This window comes from Alligator sinensis, unplaced genomic scaffold (assembly GCF_000455745.1).
Source record: "Alligator sinensis unplaced genomic scaffold, ASM45574v1 scaffold1165_1, whole genome shotgun sequence".
NCBI lineage: Eukaryota > Metazoa > Chordata > Crocodylia > Alligatoridae > Alligator > Alligator sinensis.
Window position 1 is genome coordinate 59849 of NW_005842477.1, and position 18952 is coordinate 78800.

General features: G+C 55.8%; 2 protein-coding genes across 4 annotated transcripts; one reads left to right on the plus strand and one right to left on the minus strand.

Annotated features, from left to right (window-relative positions):
* Positions 1-1646: 1646 nt before the first annotated feature.
* Positions 1647-2120, plus strand: LOC112551471 (E3 ubiquitin-protein ligase TRIM39-like). Its single transcript, XM_025212666.1, has one exon. The coding sequence runs from the start codon at positions 1678-1680 to the stop codon at positions 2074-2076; it is 399 nt and encodes a 132-aa protein (XP_025068451.1). The 5' UTR covers positions 1647-1677; the 3' UTR covers positions 2077-2120.
* An 8742-nt stretch (positions 2121-10862) lies between these two features.
* On the minus strand, positions 10863-14289 carry LOC102386039 (membrane-spanning 4-domains subfamily A member 4A-like). 3 transcript variants are annotated; one of them, XM_006030979.3, is made up of 7 exons: positions 14168-14289; positions 13674-13833; positions 13209-13325; positions 12577-12633; positions 11685-11840; positions 11394-11462; positions 10863-11077 (listed from the first exon to the last, which is right to left on the minus strand). In XM_006030979.3, the coding sequence occupies exons 2-7, from the start codon at positions 13791-13793 to the stop codon at positions 11006-11008; spliced, it is 591 nt and encodes a 196-aa protein (XP_006031041.1). In that variant the 5' UTR covers positions 13794-13833; positions 14168-14289; the 3' UTR covers positions 10863-11005. The 3 variants fall into 3 exon arrangements, with proteins under 3 accessions (XP_006031041.1, XP_014378808.1, XP_025068441.1); XM_014523322.2 differs by having other exon boundaries at positions 11394-11513; XM_025212656.1 differs by having other exon boundaries at positions 11394-11513; positions 13674-13830; positions 14168-14248.
* Between the last annotated feature and the right edge of the window lie 4663 nt (positions 14290-18952).

An 18952-nucleotide genomic window follows, 5' to 3' on the forward strand; every position in this document is an offset into this window, starting at 1 on the left:
TGCTCTCCATTCCCAGCTCCTTTCTAGCTATGCTTGGCCCCTACACCATGATCCTCTGAGCTTCCTCTCCTAGCCCTGTGGCCAGCCCATCTCTCCCTGCCTGATGCTTCCTACTCCTGGCACCTTGGGGCCTTCTGCACCTGCATACGCTCCCTCCCCTGGATGCAGCTCAGTCCCTGCTCTGCCACTTCCTTTGCCTTCACCTCCCAGGGAAACTCCTCTCCTCCCTCAGGCATCTCTTACTCAGCCCTTCAGACTATCAGTCCTGTCTGTCATTTCAGCTCTGCATCCAAAGAGGCAAAATGGTCCCTTCCCTGAGGCAGCAGGAAGGGCAGGTAGCACAGACTTCAGCCTTAGCCAGACCCTGAGAAAGCAGACAGGTGTCGCAGCCACCAGCCCTCTCCAGGCAGCAACAGGCAGGGACCCAACTGGCCGCTCCCAGGCTGGGTCTCTGCAGCTGTTCTCTGCTCGTGACAGTGCAAACCAGCAGCCAGTCCAGTCCTGACCTGCAGGGACTGAACTGCAAATTCCCCGTGACCTCAGGGACCCACCTGCCCCAGCCCTGACCTGTGACTCTCTCCCAAGAGGACCTGACTCTGGACCCAGGCACGGCTCATCCCAAACTCGTCCTGTCTAAGGATTGGAAATGTGTGAGATGTGGAGACAAACAATAGGATCTGCCCAACACCCCTGAGAGATTTGATACTTCTGTCTGTGTCCTGGGTGTCTCTAGTGGGTTATGGAATAGAGAAAATCCCACACAATTTACTGATTTGTTTTGATGCACTGGCTGGGGGAGTAGTTAGCTGATTGCACGATTTCACAATGATTACACACTTAATTCATACAACACAATTTTATTTTAAAACTCTTCGCTACGCATATAACACTGCTTAGCTTTAAGAAATACCACAAACATTAAGAACACAATAACTACATATATCAGAAACAATGCTCCGAATGCACTTCCTTCCCAAACAATGCTATAAGAATTAGTGTTACAAAAACAACTACAATTACAACTAAAAGTTAAATTTGAATCAATACTGTTATTTTCATAATATACTTACAATCCTAGAATTCCGAGAAGCCAAATACCAAAATATGGTTTCATTCCTCAGTAGTACAATTTAATGGGTTGGCCTCAGTAGTACGGTTCAATGGGCTCGCCTCAGCAATACAATTCAATAGGCTGGCCTCAATACTGATAGGAATAAGTCCCCTTCTTTCAGTCCCTTTCGGGCGCTCTGCAGCTTCAGCGTGAACTAAGAAATTCGTGTTCACGGAGAGGGGGACAGTAAGTTACAGTTTTTATTGAGCGAGCTGCCGTCTATGGGCTCCTCCTACTCAACCTGTCATTACCCCCAAATTTGGGCTCGGATCTTACTCAACAGATTCTTTTGAAATTACCTTTGGGAAACTTCCATATCACTGCAAATGCCCTTTTCTTACCAATCTTGTTAAAAGGCCTTAGGGTTTGATCTCTCGGAACTCAGGATATTTGCTCTCTTTGTAAAAGACTTCTAAAGATAAAATTTAAATTAAGACTTTAAGCGAAGTCAGGACCTTTTGCACGTAGTCCCAAAAACAATGAGCTAGAAAGGAGATAAATCTTATCTTCTTCCTGAAACTGGCTAATGGGCAACCTTTACAAACATTCAAACTATTTAATTCAATATGACACTGGGCTCCGAGGGCTTCACGGGCAGGAGGCACTACTGGGAGGTGGAGGTGGGAGACAAGACAGGCTGGGACCTGGGCGTGTGCAGGGAGTCTGTGCGCAGGAAGGGGAAGGTCCGACTGAGACCAGGCAATGGATACTGGGCCGTGTGGCTGCGGGATGGGGGGTACGAGGCCCTCACCTACCCCCCAACCCCCCTCACCGTGCACGTGCGGCCCAGGTGGGTGGGGGTTTTCCTGGACTACAAGGCGGGCAAGGTCTCATTTTACAACATGACTGACAAGTCCCATCTCTTCACTTTTACGGACACTTTCTCTGGGACCCTACGCCCATATTTCTATACTGGATACAACGTGGCTCCCCTGATCCTGTGCCTGGTTCCAGCTCAGCCCTGAGGGAATCCCTGTCACTGGCATGACACATGGGGTGCAGACTGTCCCCTCCCAGCGCCACCCAAGTGCCAGCCCCTCAGGTGCCCCCAGGGTGAGGGGGGCAGGGCAGGGCTGGGAGGCAACAGGAGCTGATCTGTCACTCAGAATTTCTAAATATAGATCACTACCTGAATCACTGGCTTGCTTTAATAATCTCTTTATTATCGTAACCCCATTTTCCACAAGCCCATTCAGCAGTGGGTATCTCGGGCTCAGTGTAACATGCTGAAAAACATAGCCCTGTGCACATTTTTAAAACTTTGTGCCCCAAAAACCGGAGGCCATTGTCAGACATAACCCTATGTCTTTTCAAGATTGATTTAAGTTGCAGTATAATCTGCTGTGCAGTCAGATTGTCCAATAAAGCAACTTCAGGATAGTGAGAAAAATAATCTAAAACCAACAGATAATCTTTGCCAGCTGGTGTAAACAAATCAATTCTCACTTTGTACCATGCCTCTTGAATATCATTGTCCATCCACATGGGTTCCTTCTTATTCCTAGGCCGGTACTTCTGGCATGTGTCACGTTTATGTACAGCATTTTCTATCTGACTATTCATGAGTGGCCAATATAATACCTCCTGGGCCCTCCTTTTGCATTTTTCAATGCCCAAATGACCCTCATATCTTCTTTGAATCATATCGGCTTGCAGTGCTTCAGGTAGGCAACCCTTGAACGAAACACCATCAGTCACTGAGAGCTCTGCTTTAAACTGAGAACATGGATGGCCAGGCTACCCAGCGGTGATGGCTATAATAACCTTCTGCAATGTCCCATCCTTTGCTGTAGCCACCACCAAGTTTTGCCATATCTGATATTGGCTAATATATTTTTATCCCATTGACATGCACAACGTCAGATCCCATGTCAGCATCATCCACAGTGTTGTCAACTGCCCAAGACAAAGCATCTGCGATCGCTGGGTCTTTGCCTAGCTTATAGTCTAATCTCAATCGAATAATTCTAACTGAAAAAAGTCCCTGTAATCTAGGAGGTATATCAGCTAGCCCCCTCCTGACATGTAACTCTCTTCCTAGTGGACGTGACCCTGGACTCAGGCATGGCAAATGCCTACCTCGTCCTGTCTGAGGATCAGAAATGTGTGAGACGTGAAGGCACGCAACAAGATTTGCCCGTCACCCCTGAGAGATTTGATCATTGTGTCTGTGTCCTGGGCTCCGAGGGGTTCATGGGCAGGAGGCGCTACTGGGAGGTGGAGGTGGGAGACAAGACAGGCTGGGACCTGGGCGTGTGCAGGGAGTCTGTGCACAGGAAGGGGAAGGGCTCATGGACACCTGGCCATGGATACTGGGCCCTGTGTCTGTGGGATGAGGGTACAAGGCCTGCAGCTCCCCCCCAGCCCCACTCCTCATGCTGGAGGCAGGTGGGGGCTTTCCTGGACTATGAGGCTGGGGAGGTCTTGTTTTACAATGTGACCAAGATGTCCCATCTCTTCACTTTCACTGACACCTTCTCCGGGACCCTGCACCCTTTCTTCTGTCCTGGTCTCAATGCTGGGGGCACCAACGTGGCTCCCCTGACCCTGTGCCCAGCCCCAGCCCAGAGGGAATCCCTGTCCCTAGCCAGAGGTGGCTTTGTGGAGGGACCCTCCTGGCAAGTGCTAGATTTAGTTTTGGCCAAGGGGGAAAACCTGGTGAGTGATCTGATGGTAGAGAATAACCTAGGGGACAGTGACTATGACACTATCACTTTCACTGTCCATCGTAGGGCTGAGAAATCTGTCAGCAAGGTAGAAATTCTTGACTTTAAAAAAGCTGGCTTCAAAAAGCTAAGGACTTTAGTAAATAATGCCCTACAGGATAATGGACCACAGAGAAAGAGGGATGAAGAGTGGCCGTTCCTCAAGGACATTATCCTCGGTGCACAGAAGGTGTCCATACCTGTATGCAAAAAAGGTGGCACAGGGACCAGGAGGCCACCTTGGCTCAATAGGGAAGTCACAGATCTTCTGAAAAAGAAAAGGGAGGCTTAACAATGATGGAAGCTAAGAATAGGCCCCAAGGAGAAGATTGCATAAGATTGGCCCATACCTGTAGGGGGCAGATTAGAAAAGCAAAAGCGGTGACCGAATTCAGGTTAGCAACTGAAATCAAGGACAATAAGAAATCCTTCTATAGGTATATAGGTAACAGGAGAAAAACAAGTGGAAATGTGGGACCACTGCTCAAAGTATCTGGACGTCTGATCACCGACACCAAGAAGAAGACTGAACTCCTGGACAAGTACTTCACATCTGTATTCCACCAGTCTAAGAGTGATAGCCTGCCGAATGCAAATATGACATAGAATAGTCACAGTAGAGAAGAACGCCTACCAACAGTCAATGTCCGGTGGGGAAAGAACAGCTAGAGAGGCTGGATATCTAAGTCACCAGGACCGGTTGAACTCCATCCGAGAGTGCAGAACAAACTAGCCAAAGTCATTGCAGGACCGCTGGCAAACCTCTTTGAGAATTCGTAGCACTCAGGAGAGGTCCCAGAAGACTGGAAGAGGGCCAATGTTGTGCCCATCTTCAAGAAGTGGAGGAGAGAGGACCCAAGGAATGACAAGCCAATCAGCCTGACCTCAATCCCAGGAAAAATCCTTGAAAAATTTCTCAAGGAGTCTATATGCAATAAGGTAGTAGAAGGCAAAATTCTGAATGACAGCCAGCACAGTTTTGTCATGGGTAGGTCATGTCTGACTAACCTCATCTCCTTCTACGACCAGGTTACTCACCACCTGGATAAGGGAGATGAGGCCGACGTCATTTACTTGGACTTTAAGAAGGCCTTTGACTTGATGTCCCATGAGGCTCTCAAGATAAAACTAGGGAACTATAGGCTCAACAATTCAATGGTCAGATGGGTGGGAAACTGGCTGCAGGGGCAGACCCAGAGAGTATACATATATATGGATCTGTGTTGACCTGGTAGAAGGTAGCCAGTGGGGTCCCCCAGGGTTCAAGTACTTGGACCAGTGATTTTCAACAGCTTCATCAATGATCCAGATGTGGGGGTGAAAAGCACACTGGCAAAGTTCACCAATAACACTAAGCCGTGGGGAAGTGTAGCCATGCATCAGGGTAGGCTGGCAATCTAGGCAGACCTAGACAGATTAGTTAGGGGCAAGATTAGTTAGATGGGTGGACCAGAACCAGATGCTGTTGAACACTGAGAAGTGTCGGGGGAGGAAAAATCCACAACAAACCGAGAGGCTTGGTGGTGCTATGCAAGCTAGCACCACATCTGAAAGGGACCTGGAGGTCATAATTGACCATAAACTGAATATGAGACACCAGTGTGATGCTCCAGTTAGCACAGCAAACAATACGCTAGCATGCATCAACCGATGCATCTCAAGCAAAACTAAGGAAGTTATTCTCCTGCTCTACTCGGCATTGGGGAGGCTGCAGCTGGAGTACCGTGTCCAGTTCTGGGCACCAGAAGGATTCATAGATTATAGAGTCGGAAGGGACCCAATGGATTATTGTGTCTGACCCCCTGCCCCTGGCAGGAAAGAGGACCGAGGTCAGATGACCCCAGACAGGTGATTGTCAAGCCTCCTCTTGAAGACCTCCAAGTTAGGTGATAGCACCACCTCTCTTGGCAGCCCATTCCAGACTCTGCCCACGATTATTGTAAAAAATGTCTTCCTAATGTCTAACCTAAATCTACTCTCCAGTAGTTTGCACCCATTATTCCTAGTTACTCCCTGGGGCGCTCTGGTAAACAGCGTATCCCCAATTCCCTGCTGTCCTCCCCTGATAAATTCATAGGTGGCTACAAAGTCACCCCTCAGATGTCTTTTGTATAGGCTGAAGAGATCCAGATCTCTCAACCTCTCCTCATAGGATCTTTCATGGAGACCACTAATCATGTGGGTGGCCCTCCTCTGAACCCTCTCCAGATTCTCCACGTCCCTCTTGAAGTGAGGCGCCCAAAACTGGACACAGTACTCCACCTGTGTCCTGACTAATGCCGCATAGAGGGGGAGCATCACCTCCCTCGATCTGTTGGTCCTGCATCTGCTAATACACAACAAGGTGCAATTGGCTTTGTTGATGGCCTCGTTACACTGCCGGCTCATGTTCTTCTTGGAGTCAGCTATGACTCCAAGATCTCTATCAGCCTCTGAGCTGCTGAGAAGGACATCCCCCAACCTGTAGATGTGCTGGGGATTCCTCCTTCCTAGGTGGAGTACCTTACATTTATCTTTGTTTAACTGCATCCTATTATGCTCATTGATCTAACCTGTCCACGTCGGCCTGTAACTGCTCCCTGCCCTCTGGTGAATTCACTTTGCCCCATAATTTGGTATCATCCGTGAACTTGGAGAGGGTGCTCACCACACCCTCATCCAAATCGCTGATGAAGGTATTAAATAACACTGGCCCAAGGACCAAACCCTGTGGGACCCCACCGCCCACCTCCTTCCAGGCCAAGAATGACCCATCAACTACCACTCTCTGGGTGGGGTCCCTAAGCCAGTTGGCCACCCACCTGACTTTGTAAGTGTCCACTCCACAGCCTGTTAGCTTCCCTATGAGAATAGGATGTGAAACTGTGTCGAAGGCCTTCCTAAAGTCCAGGTAGATGACATCAGCCTCCGTTCCTGTGCCAAGGCAGTGTGTGACCTGGTCCACCCACCTGGACCTCCTCCACCCAGGATGTGGAGGAGATTGAGAGAGTCCAGAGAAGAGTCAGTCGTAGGGTTAGAGGCCTGAAGAGCAAGCCATATGAGGAAAGGCTGACAGATATGGGACTGTTCAGCCTAGAAAAGAGAAAATTTCAGGGGAATTTGGTGGCAGCTTACAGATCCAAGGCAGTGTGTGACCTGGTCCACCCACCTGGACCTCCTCCACCCAGGATGTGGAGGAGATTGAGAGAGTCCAGAGAAGAGTCAGTCGTAGGGTTAGAGGCCTGAAGAGCAAGCCATATGAGGAAAGGCTGACAGATATGGGACTGTTCAGCCTAGAAAAGAGAAAATTTCAGGGGAATTTGGTGGCAGCTTACAGATATATCAGGGGTGAGCATCAGGGGCTAGGCGAACAACTATTCACCAAAGCGCCCTAGAAGAAGGTTTCAGACTGGATATAAGGAAAAACTTCTTCACAGTTTGTGCGTCCAGACTCTGGAATAGACTCCCAGCGGGGGTGGTGCAGGCACCTACCCTGGCAATATTCAACAGGAGACTGGACGCACACCTTGCTGGGGTTATTTGACCCCAGCAGTCTTTCCTACCCAGAGCAGGGGGACCTGGACCCGGTGATCTCATGAGGTCCCTTCCAGCCCTAAACTTCTGTGAATCTGTGGTACTCTCAGGGCTCTGAGCGGCTGAAGGGACACTCAGACACTGCCTGTGCCCCATCTGCCACCTGCACCCAGAGCTGTCCTCCAGCACTACTGAATTCAGCTCCCAAGTAGGGCCATCTCTTCCCCTGGGGGACATGCTACTCTGGGGATCCCAGACAAAGAGCCCCCACCCTTATGGGATGACACTGAATGAGGCTGCTGCTGCTGGTGCTCCAGCCCATGCAGTAGTGGCTCTGTTCATTGCTTTGGAGAAGCCTCATCTCAGCTCCTCCCCCTTTGCTGACTTGGTTTCTATAATGGGATCAGGGCCCAGCAGAGTCCTTGGCACAAGGCCGACCAGCCTGGCAGCAGCCCCACCTCCTTTTGCCTCCCCCTTTCTCTCTCTTGCTCCCTTATAGAGTGCTCTGGGCAGCAGCTGTGACCAGGGTGACATTTGCTCAGGGCCTCTTGTGCTTTGGCACCCAGCAAGATGACTGTGTTGTATTATCCCCAGACTGAACACTTAATTAGGCTGGAAGGAAAATGCCCCCGATTCTCCCCTCCCTGAAATGCAGATGTGTCCTGTCCAGCAGCCTTTCCCCCTTCCTCACCCACACACAGAGCAGAGCAGAGAACTCCCTGGCCCCTGAACGAGACTGACATTGGCTCCTTATTCGCAGTTCCTTATTCCTGTTCCTGGTTCCTTTTTCAAAGCTAATGGGCATGAGCCGGAAGTTGGTTCGTTATTCCCAGTTCCTTATTCCTGGTTCCTTTTTCAAAGGTAATCTATACCCAGAGATGACCAGAGCAGGCTGAAGAGCCCAGGGTGGTCGCCCTGATTCGCACCCCCTAGGGATGGCCCTGTCTATACCCAATAAAAGCTTTCTTTTATGTAAAATGTTTCTTGTTCCCAGCCAAATCAGTCAAATCAATTCCAAATCCATGGGTCATTCAAGAACCATATGTGGCCCTACAACCAGCAAACATCCTCTACCTCACCTGGGGCTTCAGATGTTTCCAAATCATTTGGCAGGTATCCTATGTGCAGGCCCAAGCCCAGAGGCTTGGGGTTCAGATGCCCCCTAGTTTCACTTGCCCTCAGCCATACGGCCACAGGAGTAAGTTTGTCTGAATTTTCCATGTCCCAAGCCAAATCAGCCAAATCAAGCCCAAATACATGAGTCAGTCCAGAACCATAAGAGCCCTACAACTGGCCAACATCCTCCACCCCCACCTGGGGCTTCAGATGTTTCCAAATCCTTTGGCGGGCATCCTACGTGCAGACCCCAGCCCGGAGGCTTGGGGTTCGGATGCCCCCGAGTTTCACTTGCCCTCAGTCATATGGCTGCAGGAGCAAGCTAGGAAGAAGTCTCCCATTTCCATAAAATGGGCATAAAGCCAAGGTCTTCCCACTCCAGCAGCTAAGTGGGAGACTATACATTACCTTCGTGGATACTACCCCTGTGCCAGGAGAGCAGCTATCCCCAGGTGCAACTAGCAAAACTGCCTCGGTGGTCAAGGTGTTTCCCCTGTCTAGTAAGCATAGGAACTACACTTGATCTGAGCCCACAAGAGGCCGAGAGCAAGCTTCTTATTAATGAATTACATGCCCCAGCCCTGCGGGTGCCCCTCACTCCCAACTGGCTCCCCACAGCGATGCCCACCCTGTGCCCACAGCAAGCATACCCCCAGAACTGCCAGACATGCAGGCAAGGAAGCGGAGGAGGGATCACATCCAGTCCCACTCCTGGTCCCCAGCTGCCTCCCCTAGTGGTAGCCACCTCCCCCCGCCTGCTCCCCACAGCGATGCCCACCCCATGCCTGCAGCAATATGTGGGGCAGACGTGCAGAGCAGCGATCACAGCACATCCCACTCCCGGCTCCACCACGCACTCCCAACAGCTGGACCCAGAGCTGCTGCAGTGGGTGTGAGGGCTGCCGGGCTGAAGCCAGAGCAAATCCTGAGGGCTGCCTGGCTGCAGGGGGTGCTCCAGGATGATGCCTCCCAGGTGCGAGGGAACCCTGAGACACCCCCAAAGCCAGCAACACTGGAGACCCCCAAAACCCTCAGAGCTGGGTGTGGGGGCCCAACTCAGCCCCCCACAAAATGACGCCTCTCCCCCCTGTGCAGCACCACTGCAGCCCCCGCACAATGAGAAGCCTGCCAGTAAAGCCCCGTCCCAATCCAGGGAACAGAATCCAGGAGTCCTGGCTCCCAGCGTTGCTCTGTCCACTCACCCTCACAAACCGACTCAGACCTGGCCATCGTGACCGTCACCCTGTGGACTTGGACTGAGGCAATGTACAAGACTTGAGTTCCCCCTGCACTCAATGGCAGCTGAGACAGTGGAGGCAGGGAGCCCACACTCGTCCCCGCAGGTCTGAGCTACCACATAGGGGCAGATGCCCCAGAAGTCATTCGTCCACCCACCAACAGTCTGGAAATGCAAGTAGCCTGTGGCCCAGCATGTGGCTTTGGAGAGGGGCACGCACTTTGGGTACCCACAGGGGCAGAAGGGAGCAGGATTGAGCCTGTACAATTTATTTATTAATGGTGATATCACAGCAGACAAGTGGGCACAAGATGCAATAGCAGCATGAGTGGCAGCATCCAAGTGCCTGTTTAAATGTTCCCCTCTTGCTCTGTGCCAGCTGCATACATGTGTATGATCTCTTTGACCCCTCCGACCCCTGCCCCCATCACTGCTGCAGAACCAGCCTGGCAAGGGCTGTGGAGGGGTAGTGGGAAGGGCTGGTGGCCTTGCTCGCTCCCTGGGATCTAAACATACAGGGCCTGGCTGCAGGACTTTGTGTGGGGCTGTTTGGCACCAGGGCTGAGCAAGCATCAGCTGCTGTCTGCAGGATGGAAGGGTCTAACCCACCCCTGCTCCTGTGAGCACTAGAGCCAGGGGGGCTGGGACAGGGGGGACAAGGTAAGAATTGGCTTGTCGTTTGCAGTTGCCCAAGAGCCTCTGCTCCCATCCCAGCAGCAGTGGCCACTGCCCTGCAAGGAGCCTCCTCTGCCCAGGGTGGGGGATGTCCTCCTGCTCCTCCTCTTGCTTCTGCCCTGCCCCAGGCCTTTCACCTGCTCCCGGCCACCTGTCTTTGCCTCCCTGGTCAGGCGACATGTTCAGACCACCCCTGGGCTACAACGGGCTTGGAAGAGAAAAGTGGGGAGCAGAGGCCTGGGCAATGGGGTAAGGAGGGTCTGGGAACAAGCTGAAGGGCTACACAGGGAGAAGAGGAACAGCGGCTGCAGCACATTGCCCCAAGGGCATCTGCCACACCTAGAGCTGCACCTGCAGCAAGCATGCCTGATTTCAGCTCCAACTCACACCCGTGTCTGTGCCCTGCACTGTGTGCCCGGTCTCAGTTCCACCCTCCCCCCGCATGAGTTCTCTTGTGGCAGGGCTTGGGCGAAGGGCTCTGCATGGATGCTCGGGGGTCGGTAGCTGATCTGACCATGTTTATTGGGGCAGGCAGTGCTGTGGGCCGGGGGAGGTAGGAGGCCAATGCTGCTTTCAGGGGTGGGCCTTCTCCAACACTGCAGGCTCATGCTGCTGATGTGGATAGCTCCAGCAGCTGTGGCAAGTGGCTCACACTGTTCCCGGGGTTTGGGCACTGGTGGGGTTAGTAGATGGCTCTGTGTGCTGGTAAATCACCACGGCCTGGAGAGATGGATGGTCAAACAGACAGTCGGTCACCAGACTCCACTCCCTTCCCAGAACTGGGGGAGCAGCCAAGGGTCAGGGGTCCCAGCTCCAACCCTGCAGCCCCAAACTCCTCCCAGGTTGGGGCAGAGCCCAGGCATCCAGGCTGCCCACCTCTACCTTCCCCAGGTCACGCAGCCCTCAACCCTGTAGCAGAGCCCAGGCCGCACACAACCCCTCCTGGGCCGGCATGTCATACCCTCAACAGAGCTGCCCCTGAGCCCCAGGGAGAGAGATGCCCCAGCCCCAGGACCTGTGGGGAGCCCAGCAGTACCATGTCGACGTAGCTGTCCCGGCAGATGGCTTTGCACCCGAAGGCCGCGCCAGTCAGGGCCAGGCAGAACTGCAGCAGTGTCAGTATAAAGAGGAGCATGAAGACGCCCTCCAGGATACCCTGAGTGGGCAGCAACAGTCAGCTACCCCCTGCACCTGCCCCCTATTGCCCCCCTTCTCTGCAGCAAGGCAGCCCCCAGGGCCCACCCCACTGCATGGTGCCCCCGAGTGGCCCTCTGCATCACAGCGCCCCCTGGAGTGCCTACTCCTGGCAGTCATGGGACCGGCTCACCTGGACTTCAGGGGGGGCTGACACACATTCCATCTGCTCTGAGTCCCAGGTGCAGTGGTGGGCACCATTGAGGAAGATGAAGGTTAAGAGGAACACCACAAGGCCCACGCCCGATAGTACGGCACTCATGGAGTTCAAGGCCAGCACCGCCTTCACCTGCAGGGGGGCAGTGGGGGTAGGCACGCAAGACCCCTTGGCCCCCACCGCCCCTTGAGCCCCAAGCTCCACTCTGCAGGCTTTGGGCCCCGTGAACTTGACTTCCCTCAAATCTCCAAGCTTGGCCCCCAGGTCCTGCCCCCCCAGCCCCAACCCAAGACAGATCCCTGGCAGGACCCATCTGGCTCTGGGGAGGACCCTGTTGCTGCAGCCTTCCCCTGGTGCCATATGCTCTCAGCCAGGGCCTACTGCTTCCCTGGTGGGTTTCTGAGGTTCCCAAATTCCCCCTGACTTTATGCTCCATTAGGGCTGGGGGTGGTGGAGCACTTGGGTGCTGAGGCTAATTCAGGGCTCAGGTTTCTGATTGCAGTGGGGTTTTTAACCTCTCCCAGAGGCGCTGAGTGCTGGCTGGGGCTGGGGCTGGGGACTGGGCTGAGCCAATGCTCCTGCAGGGACCAGCCCTGGAGGGTCCTGGCTAGAGGGTCTTGTCCCTCCGCTCAGGCTCAGATTGACGTTGCATTGGGGGCAGGAAGGGAATATGCCGGGTTTAAACATCCTGGCACTGTATTTCCCAGTTTGGAACAAAGTTTCCCTCCAGTTCCAGTCCAGCTGGGGTTTTCCCTCACCCCAGTCCCTTTCTGCCTGACAATTCCCACCCCACACGCCCGAGTCCTTCCCCCCTGAGTGTCCATGCCCAGCGAGGCCCAGCGGTGCTTTGAACTGCCGCAGCTCTTACCAGTGAGATCTTGGGTTTCCTGGAGGCCGCCACCGAGAGGGAGCCTGAGATCACACACTGCAGAGGAGAGAGGGCAGAGGGGAGATCAGGGGCCGTGTGGAGCTGGAGGGGGTGGTCCCGCCTGGGGGCTGCTGGGGGGAAGTCACAGCCTGCAGGCCTGGGGGGTGGATGGGCTTGGGGTGTGTCCACAAGACAGGTAGGGTTACTACAGGGTTACTCAGGCCCTGCTGCAGGGATACTCACTTGTTACCCCCAGGTTACTCAGCCCTACCACAGGGGCATTCACACCCTAGTGCAGGGTTCTCATTTCCTACCATGCAGATGCTCAGTCCCTACTATGGGGTTTCTCAGTCACTAGGACATTGTTACTCAGTGCCTTCAGCAGAGTTATTCAGTCATTCCTATGGGGCCACCCAGCTCCAACAATGGGGTTACTCCATTGTTACTTTGAGGTGACTCGGCCCCTCCTGCAGGGCACCAGGTTGCTCGGCCATTACTACGGGGTAACTGTTCCTACCTGCCCCCCGCTGTGGGTACCAGCCTGTGGAGCACACGGGGCCAGTCGCCTTGGGCATCTCGGGGATGCTTCTAAGATGTCCCATGCTGCCAGCTCCCCCCTGCCCCAGGCTCACCAGAAAGCTGGTCCAGATGGGTGTTCCCACTTGAACAGCAGGGTAGTGATAATCAATCACTGGGATCATGATGATACAAAACACGGTCTGCTGAATGCCCACGAGGATCTGTGTGATCTGCCAGGACACCAGAGCAGGGGCATCACCGCCACTGATGGCCCCAACCCTGGCCCAGCCCCGGCCCCAGCCCCCTCGGTCCTTGCTGTGCAGTTACTCAGCCCTGCTACGCAGTCCTGAGCCGGGGGCTCCATCTGCCTCCACCCCGCCCTTTACCGTGGGGTCCTCTGCTCCCCCCAGTCCATCCGAACCCTGTCCATACCCCCCAGCTCCCACACTCCCAGTGTGGCCCCCACCTGCTGGCCTGAGCATCTGGGCCCAGGACCCCCTGACCAGACTGGTCTATCTGTCTCCTGCTCCTCCATGGAGATGCTGCCCAGGGCAGGGGGGCTAGGCAGACGTACTCACCCCCAAGGCCAGCGGCTCCCCCCGCTGGAACTTCTCCAGGGGCTTTGGCCTGGTCCCGGGGGCCTGGGCAGGGGGCACGATCTGCGTCAGCAGGACAGTGCCAGGGGCCCCTTGCTCCATGGTTCAGCTGGCCTGGCTCCTGCTCAGCTCGTGGGAGCTGCTGTGGACAGGAGGAGAGGGGGAGAGTTAAGGGGCAAAAAGCCAGAAGCCAGACACCTGCAGTGCGGGGTCTGGTGGGCTGGGGAAGGCGAGCCCGGACACCTGGGCTCCATCCCAGCCTCAGGACAGGAGGGGGTGGGGACTGTGAGGGATGGTGGTGGTAGCCGGGACACTTGGGTCCTCTCCTGGGCTCTGGTAGGAGACTGGGGTCCATTGGGGTACAGAGGCTATCCCCTTCGTGGAGCTAAGGGGCCTGGCTCTGATGAGCTGGGGAAGGGCAGGGCCTGCCCCGGGCCACCCCACCCCCCTGGCCCGGCCCCAGGGGCAATCCCTACCTGCCGCTTCTAGCAGCAAACTCAGCTCTGCCTCTGCAGTGGGTGATGTTGAAGCCTGGCCCCTCTGCCTGGAGAGGAAGGAAGAGGGGGGCCCAGAGGGGAAGTGGGAACAGCTGGACGACGGAGGCGCAGAAAGTAAATCTCTGCCCTGGGGTCAGGTTGTGCAACAGGGCAAAAGCCTGGGGCAGCTGCCAGGAGGGGCCTGCACAACTGGGCCACGCAGGGGGGCAAGGGCCGTCATGCTGCAGGGGGGGCATTAAGGGGAGCTGCATGGTGGGAGGGGGAGTGGGGATTAGGCAGGACCTCATGCCCCGATTGTAGCCCCCAGGCCTTGGTTCCCAGCCCGTGCTCAGCTCAGGGGTGGGGGTGGGGTTGAAGTGCAGGGAGCCTAGGGGGACCTGGGGCCAGGCCCAGGGATCGGGCCCTCTGGCTGGGCAGAACATGCGGGGCACTGAGCGGACCATGTGCAGTGCGGGCACAGGGCTGAGGTCACAGTGCACCCACAGTCCCGCTGCACAGGGGGTGACAGGCATCTAGCAAATGCAGCAGGTTGTTGGGTCCCAGGAAACATGGTGGGGGCACGGGAGGAGCCAGGAGCCCAGACATCTGGGGTCTGTCCCAGCTGCAGGCAAGGACAGCATCTGGGGGTTAAACAAGGAGGCACTGGAGCACCGGGCTTCTCTCCCAGCTCAGCCTCCTTGGAGGCTGGATCTGTTTTGCATGCAGAGCCATGGTCAGGTGCAAACCCCACAGCCAGGCCTGGTCAGAGCGTGGTCAGAGCCTCGCGGTGCGACCTGTGGCCCCGTGACCCCTTTGCACCCTGCTGGGGCCGATGGGGGCGTTCAGCGGCAGATGGCAGGAGGAAAGCCCAGGCCCTGCTTGCCCTCTGCTTGAATCCCCCTAGGCCACGCTGCTTCCGGAGCTGAGAGAGCACCAGGCCTCCTGGCTCCAGCCCCTCTGCTGCCACCCCCTTGACCCCCACAGGAGCCCAGGAGCTCTGACCCCAGTGCCCAGCCCGGGACCGCACAGTCCACGGAGCAGTGAACAGGGAGCCCTGAAGAGGCAGAAAATCCTGGTGCTGCAGCTGGGAGCTGCTGCCCAGCCCAGGGAGCCCCTGGGCACTGCCAGACCGGGGGCATGGGGGGCAGGGCAGGAAGGGGCAGTACAGCCTGGAGTCTGTGGGGGCATATGAGGCCGGGACCAACTTGAGCCCATCCAGGAGCAGCACCAGGGGCTGGTGGGGGCTGCATGGGAGAACCTCGGGTCTGGAAGGACACTCATCCCCTATCACTGTCCCAGGGCAGGAGGAAGGGACACTCTCCCCAGATTTGGAGAAGGCAGCGGGGGGACTAGGGCACACGGATGACTAGGTCTGCTCCTCCCAGGAGAGGGACAGCACTGAGCAGAGCACTGGGGACCGAGGTGGCTTGGGCAGCAAAGGAGTCTTGTCTGACACATCCACACATACACAAGCATGCATGCCAGAGCAGAGGGAGGAACCGGGCCGGGTCCCTCCACCAGCTGGTGCCGGGCACTAGCGCTGCCAGCTCACAGAGAAGCAGGACACAGGCAGAGCCAGGTTCAGGGGTCCCCATCCCAGGGCGTGTGCAGCAGCTGCTGCTGCAGCCCCTTTACGGCTCCCGAGAGAGCTGTGCTGGTGTGCACCATGTGCCCGGGCTGCCATGGGCAGGGAACCCAGGTGTCCTGCCCTGCCTCCTCCCGTAGGCCCATCTCCAAGGGCCTAGATCTGACCCCCACGGGGCTCCACGGAGCCCGTCTGAAAGACTCTGGAGACCACCAGGGCCCTACCCTTGGTCGGGGGCTTGTGTGGGCAGCTGAGGGCAGGGGCGGTGCTGGGGGCAGGGGCATGTGGGGTGCCCTGGGTGGGATGTAGGGGCAGCTCGTGGACCTGGAGAGCAGAGGCATGCACCAGGCAGCCAGGGTACAGCAGTGGCAGGGCTGGGAGATGCTGGAGGGGCCTTGTCTGGAACAGGCATGGATCGCTGGGGGGCTGGTGCTGGGCACCTAGGTCCAGGAAGCAGGAGATGTAGCTGTGGGGGGCTGTGTCTGGGCCAAGCCCCCCAGCATATGTCCTGCCGAGCCTGGGGGCTGGTCACAGGGTTCAGTCCTGCTCTTGGGGTGGTTGCATTGGGGGAGGGGGTGCTGCCCCTCGCTCTCACACACTCTGCACCCCAGGAGGGCCGGGGCCAATGTGGGGTGCTGGGGGCCCAGCAGTTGCCCCTGCACGGCCAGCGCCTGGGCATGGAATTGGCATCCCAGCTGGCTGAGGCCCATCGACTCCTGGCTGACGGCTCAGAGCATACCATCCTCACCAGGCACCTGCCCCCCAGTGGGCCTGCCCACCACTCCCCCATGCCCTGCCGGGGTTTGAGCACCCCCAGGCCAGGGCCGTGCAGCCTCCAGCCCCAAGGGCATCAGCTTCACTTACTCACCTGGGTAAGTGAAGCATGTCAAGATGAACAGCTCAACAGCGAGAGAGAAGCACTGGCAAGAGAGAGAGGCACCCTAGTGTAATTGCTAGGGCTAGGAGACCTGTCCCTTGCAGAGGCGTATTGGGGTGGGAATCATGTACCATGTCTCCGCCATCAAGGACATGGTGCTGAGCTGGCCTGACCATCATCAGACCTGTTGGTGGCTGTCCAGCAACAATAAACCTTTCTGAGCTGTTACCACACACAGGTCCCAGTTGTGTTGTCTGCATTTGGGATCTGCAAGGATCTGGGACCTGCGCATCCAAAGCAGCAGTACCCAGAGACCTCCTGAGAAAACACCCCACATGCCTCAAAGCAACAGGGTCCTGCCAAGATGCAGGAGAAGCCGGGCCCCCATGAACTACAGGTGCTTGTGCTCCCAGCTCTGATGTACTCGGGATCTGACATGAGCAGGAGGGCACAACTTGGGCCCCTAAGCAGAGAGTCGGCCATGGGGCAGCTGCCCAAGGCGTGCGGCTTGCTGGGGGGCTGGGAAAGGAACACTCCTACCACCCTCGATGACTCAATTAGGCAGCACCTGAGCCTCGGCTGCCAGCCACGGCTGTGGGAGCTCCCCCGCTTACCACCGCCATCCTCCTGCCGCTCCCTCCACTGCACTCCCGCTGCCACCGTGTCCCCACAGCCGCCGAGGGCACACGCCATTCATGTTCCCCTTGGTATGGAGATGAGCCAGGATGTAAGACAGAGGCAGCAGGTGTCACAGTCCAGGCCTTGGGAGCTCCCTAGCAACAGGGGTGCAATGTTGGGGATCTGGGCCTGGCAGATAGCCACCGTCTAGGACTGGGGTCTGGCCATGGGGTCTCCTGCAAGCTGTGGTTGCTGTTGCACTTAGAGAGCGGATTTTTAAACCTAGGGCCTCAAGAATTGACACAGCACCTAGTTTAGCACAAGCAAGCTATAAAACTAAATGACAGAAAAAGACTCTTTGCCAAAATAAAATAAGCTGCTCCACATAGTCCTAGTACATATTTAGCTGCAGCAGTGTTTTCTCACCAATGCAGGCAAAGGAAGCTGGTCCAGTCTTGCGGCTTTCACCAAGCAGGATCCGTTGCTGGTTAAGCTGGGTGCAATGTTGCAGCAATCTCTGTTGCTCCTGGAGAGCACACCTTGCTGGCAAATTTGCTTAGTTCTTATACTGTTTAATTGCATAGCTTGAAAGCACTTTCCCTTGATACTTGGTCCATTAGAATGCAAACAAAACAGGGAGGAAAAGGGTGACCATCATATTACAACTGTTAAATTGCCTGGCTCCTGTTTTTAGATTTGTCTAGGTGTGAAGACTTGTGTTTCTCTGCAGCCTCCGCAATTATAGGTTAGTTACAGGTGATGAGTCTTGATCAAACAGGATACCTAGAGGCATTAGTTACCAGACCTGACTTTGGGTATTTGTCTATCAATGGGGCAGATTTGCAATAGCTTGTACCAGTGCTGGTCTGTTTACAAAACTCCAGACATACACTGGGTGCCTGTTTTGAGAAATGTGAGCATATCACATACAGGACATCTTTCTTGTACCTTTTACAGCACCCAGGCCCCTGCATACTACCTGGTTTCCCTGCTCCCAGAAGCCCAGGCAGCTGTGCTGCTTCTGCTGGGGCTGCATTCGGGCCTGGGAGCAGCCCTCGGCCTTGGGCAATGCCGGCCATGGCCCCTCATCGCCCTGTGCTGCATGACACCCCTGAGATCTGGGCTCCAGAGTCATCTGTCCATGGCTGCCCCTCGCTGTGGGTCTATCCCCGGTGCCGCGCCCTGGAGATGCACACTGGGCAGGGCTGCCCCATGGTGTGGTGCCTGCATTGCCAGGCCTTGTGCTGCTACCGCTGCCTGGGGAAGGCTGGGCACTGGCACACCTGTGTGGTTGCAGTCCGGCAGCAAGACTTTGTGAAGTGTACCACACCCCCCCCCACATCAGCAACGAGCCTGTGCCCCCCACTCTCAAGGTTCAGCCCACCCCCTTCTGAGAGCAGGCTGTGGGTCCAGAGTGAGGGGCACCAGGTGGGTGGTGTTGGGGGGCAAGGGGCTGCAGGGGGTTGGTGTTTGTGGTGGTGTCTATGACTAGCTCTGGGTGTCTGTTAACCCTTAGCACCCTGCTGCATCAGGCACTGCCTTGGTAGACCATAGGAGAAAGGGCCTCTCACCACCCCAGGGACCAATGCAGGGAGTGTGTGTGCGCGCATGTGCACAGGTGCACACATGCACCTGGGATCTGTGTTGGTAGGTGTGCTTGTGTCTCAGATACTGTTTTCTGTGGTTTTGAGTATTTTCTGAATGC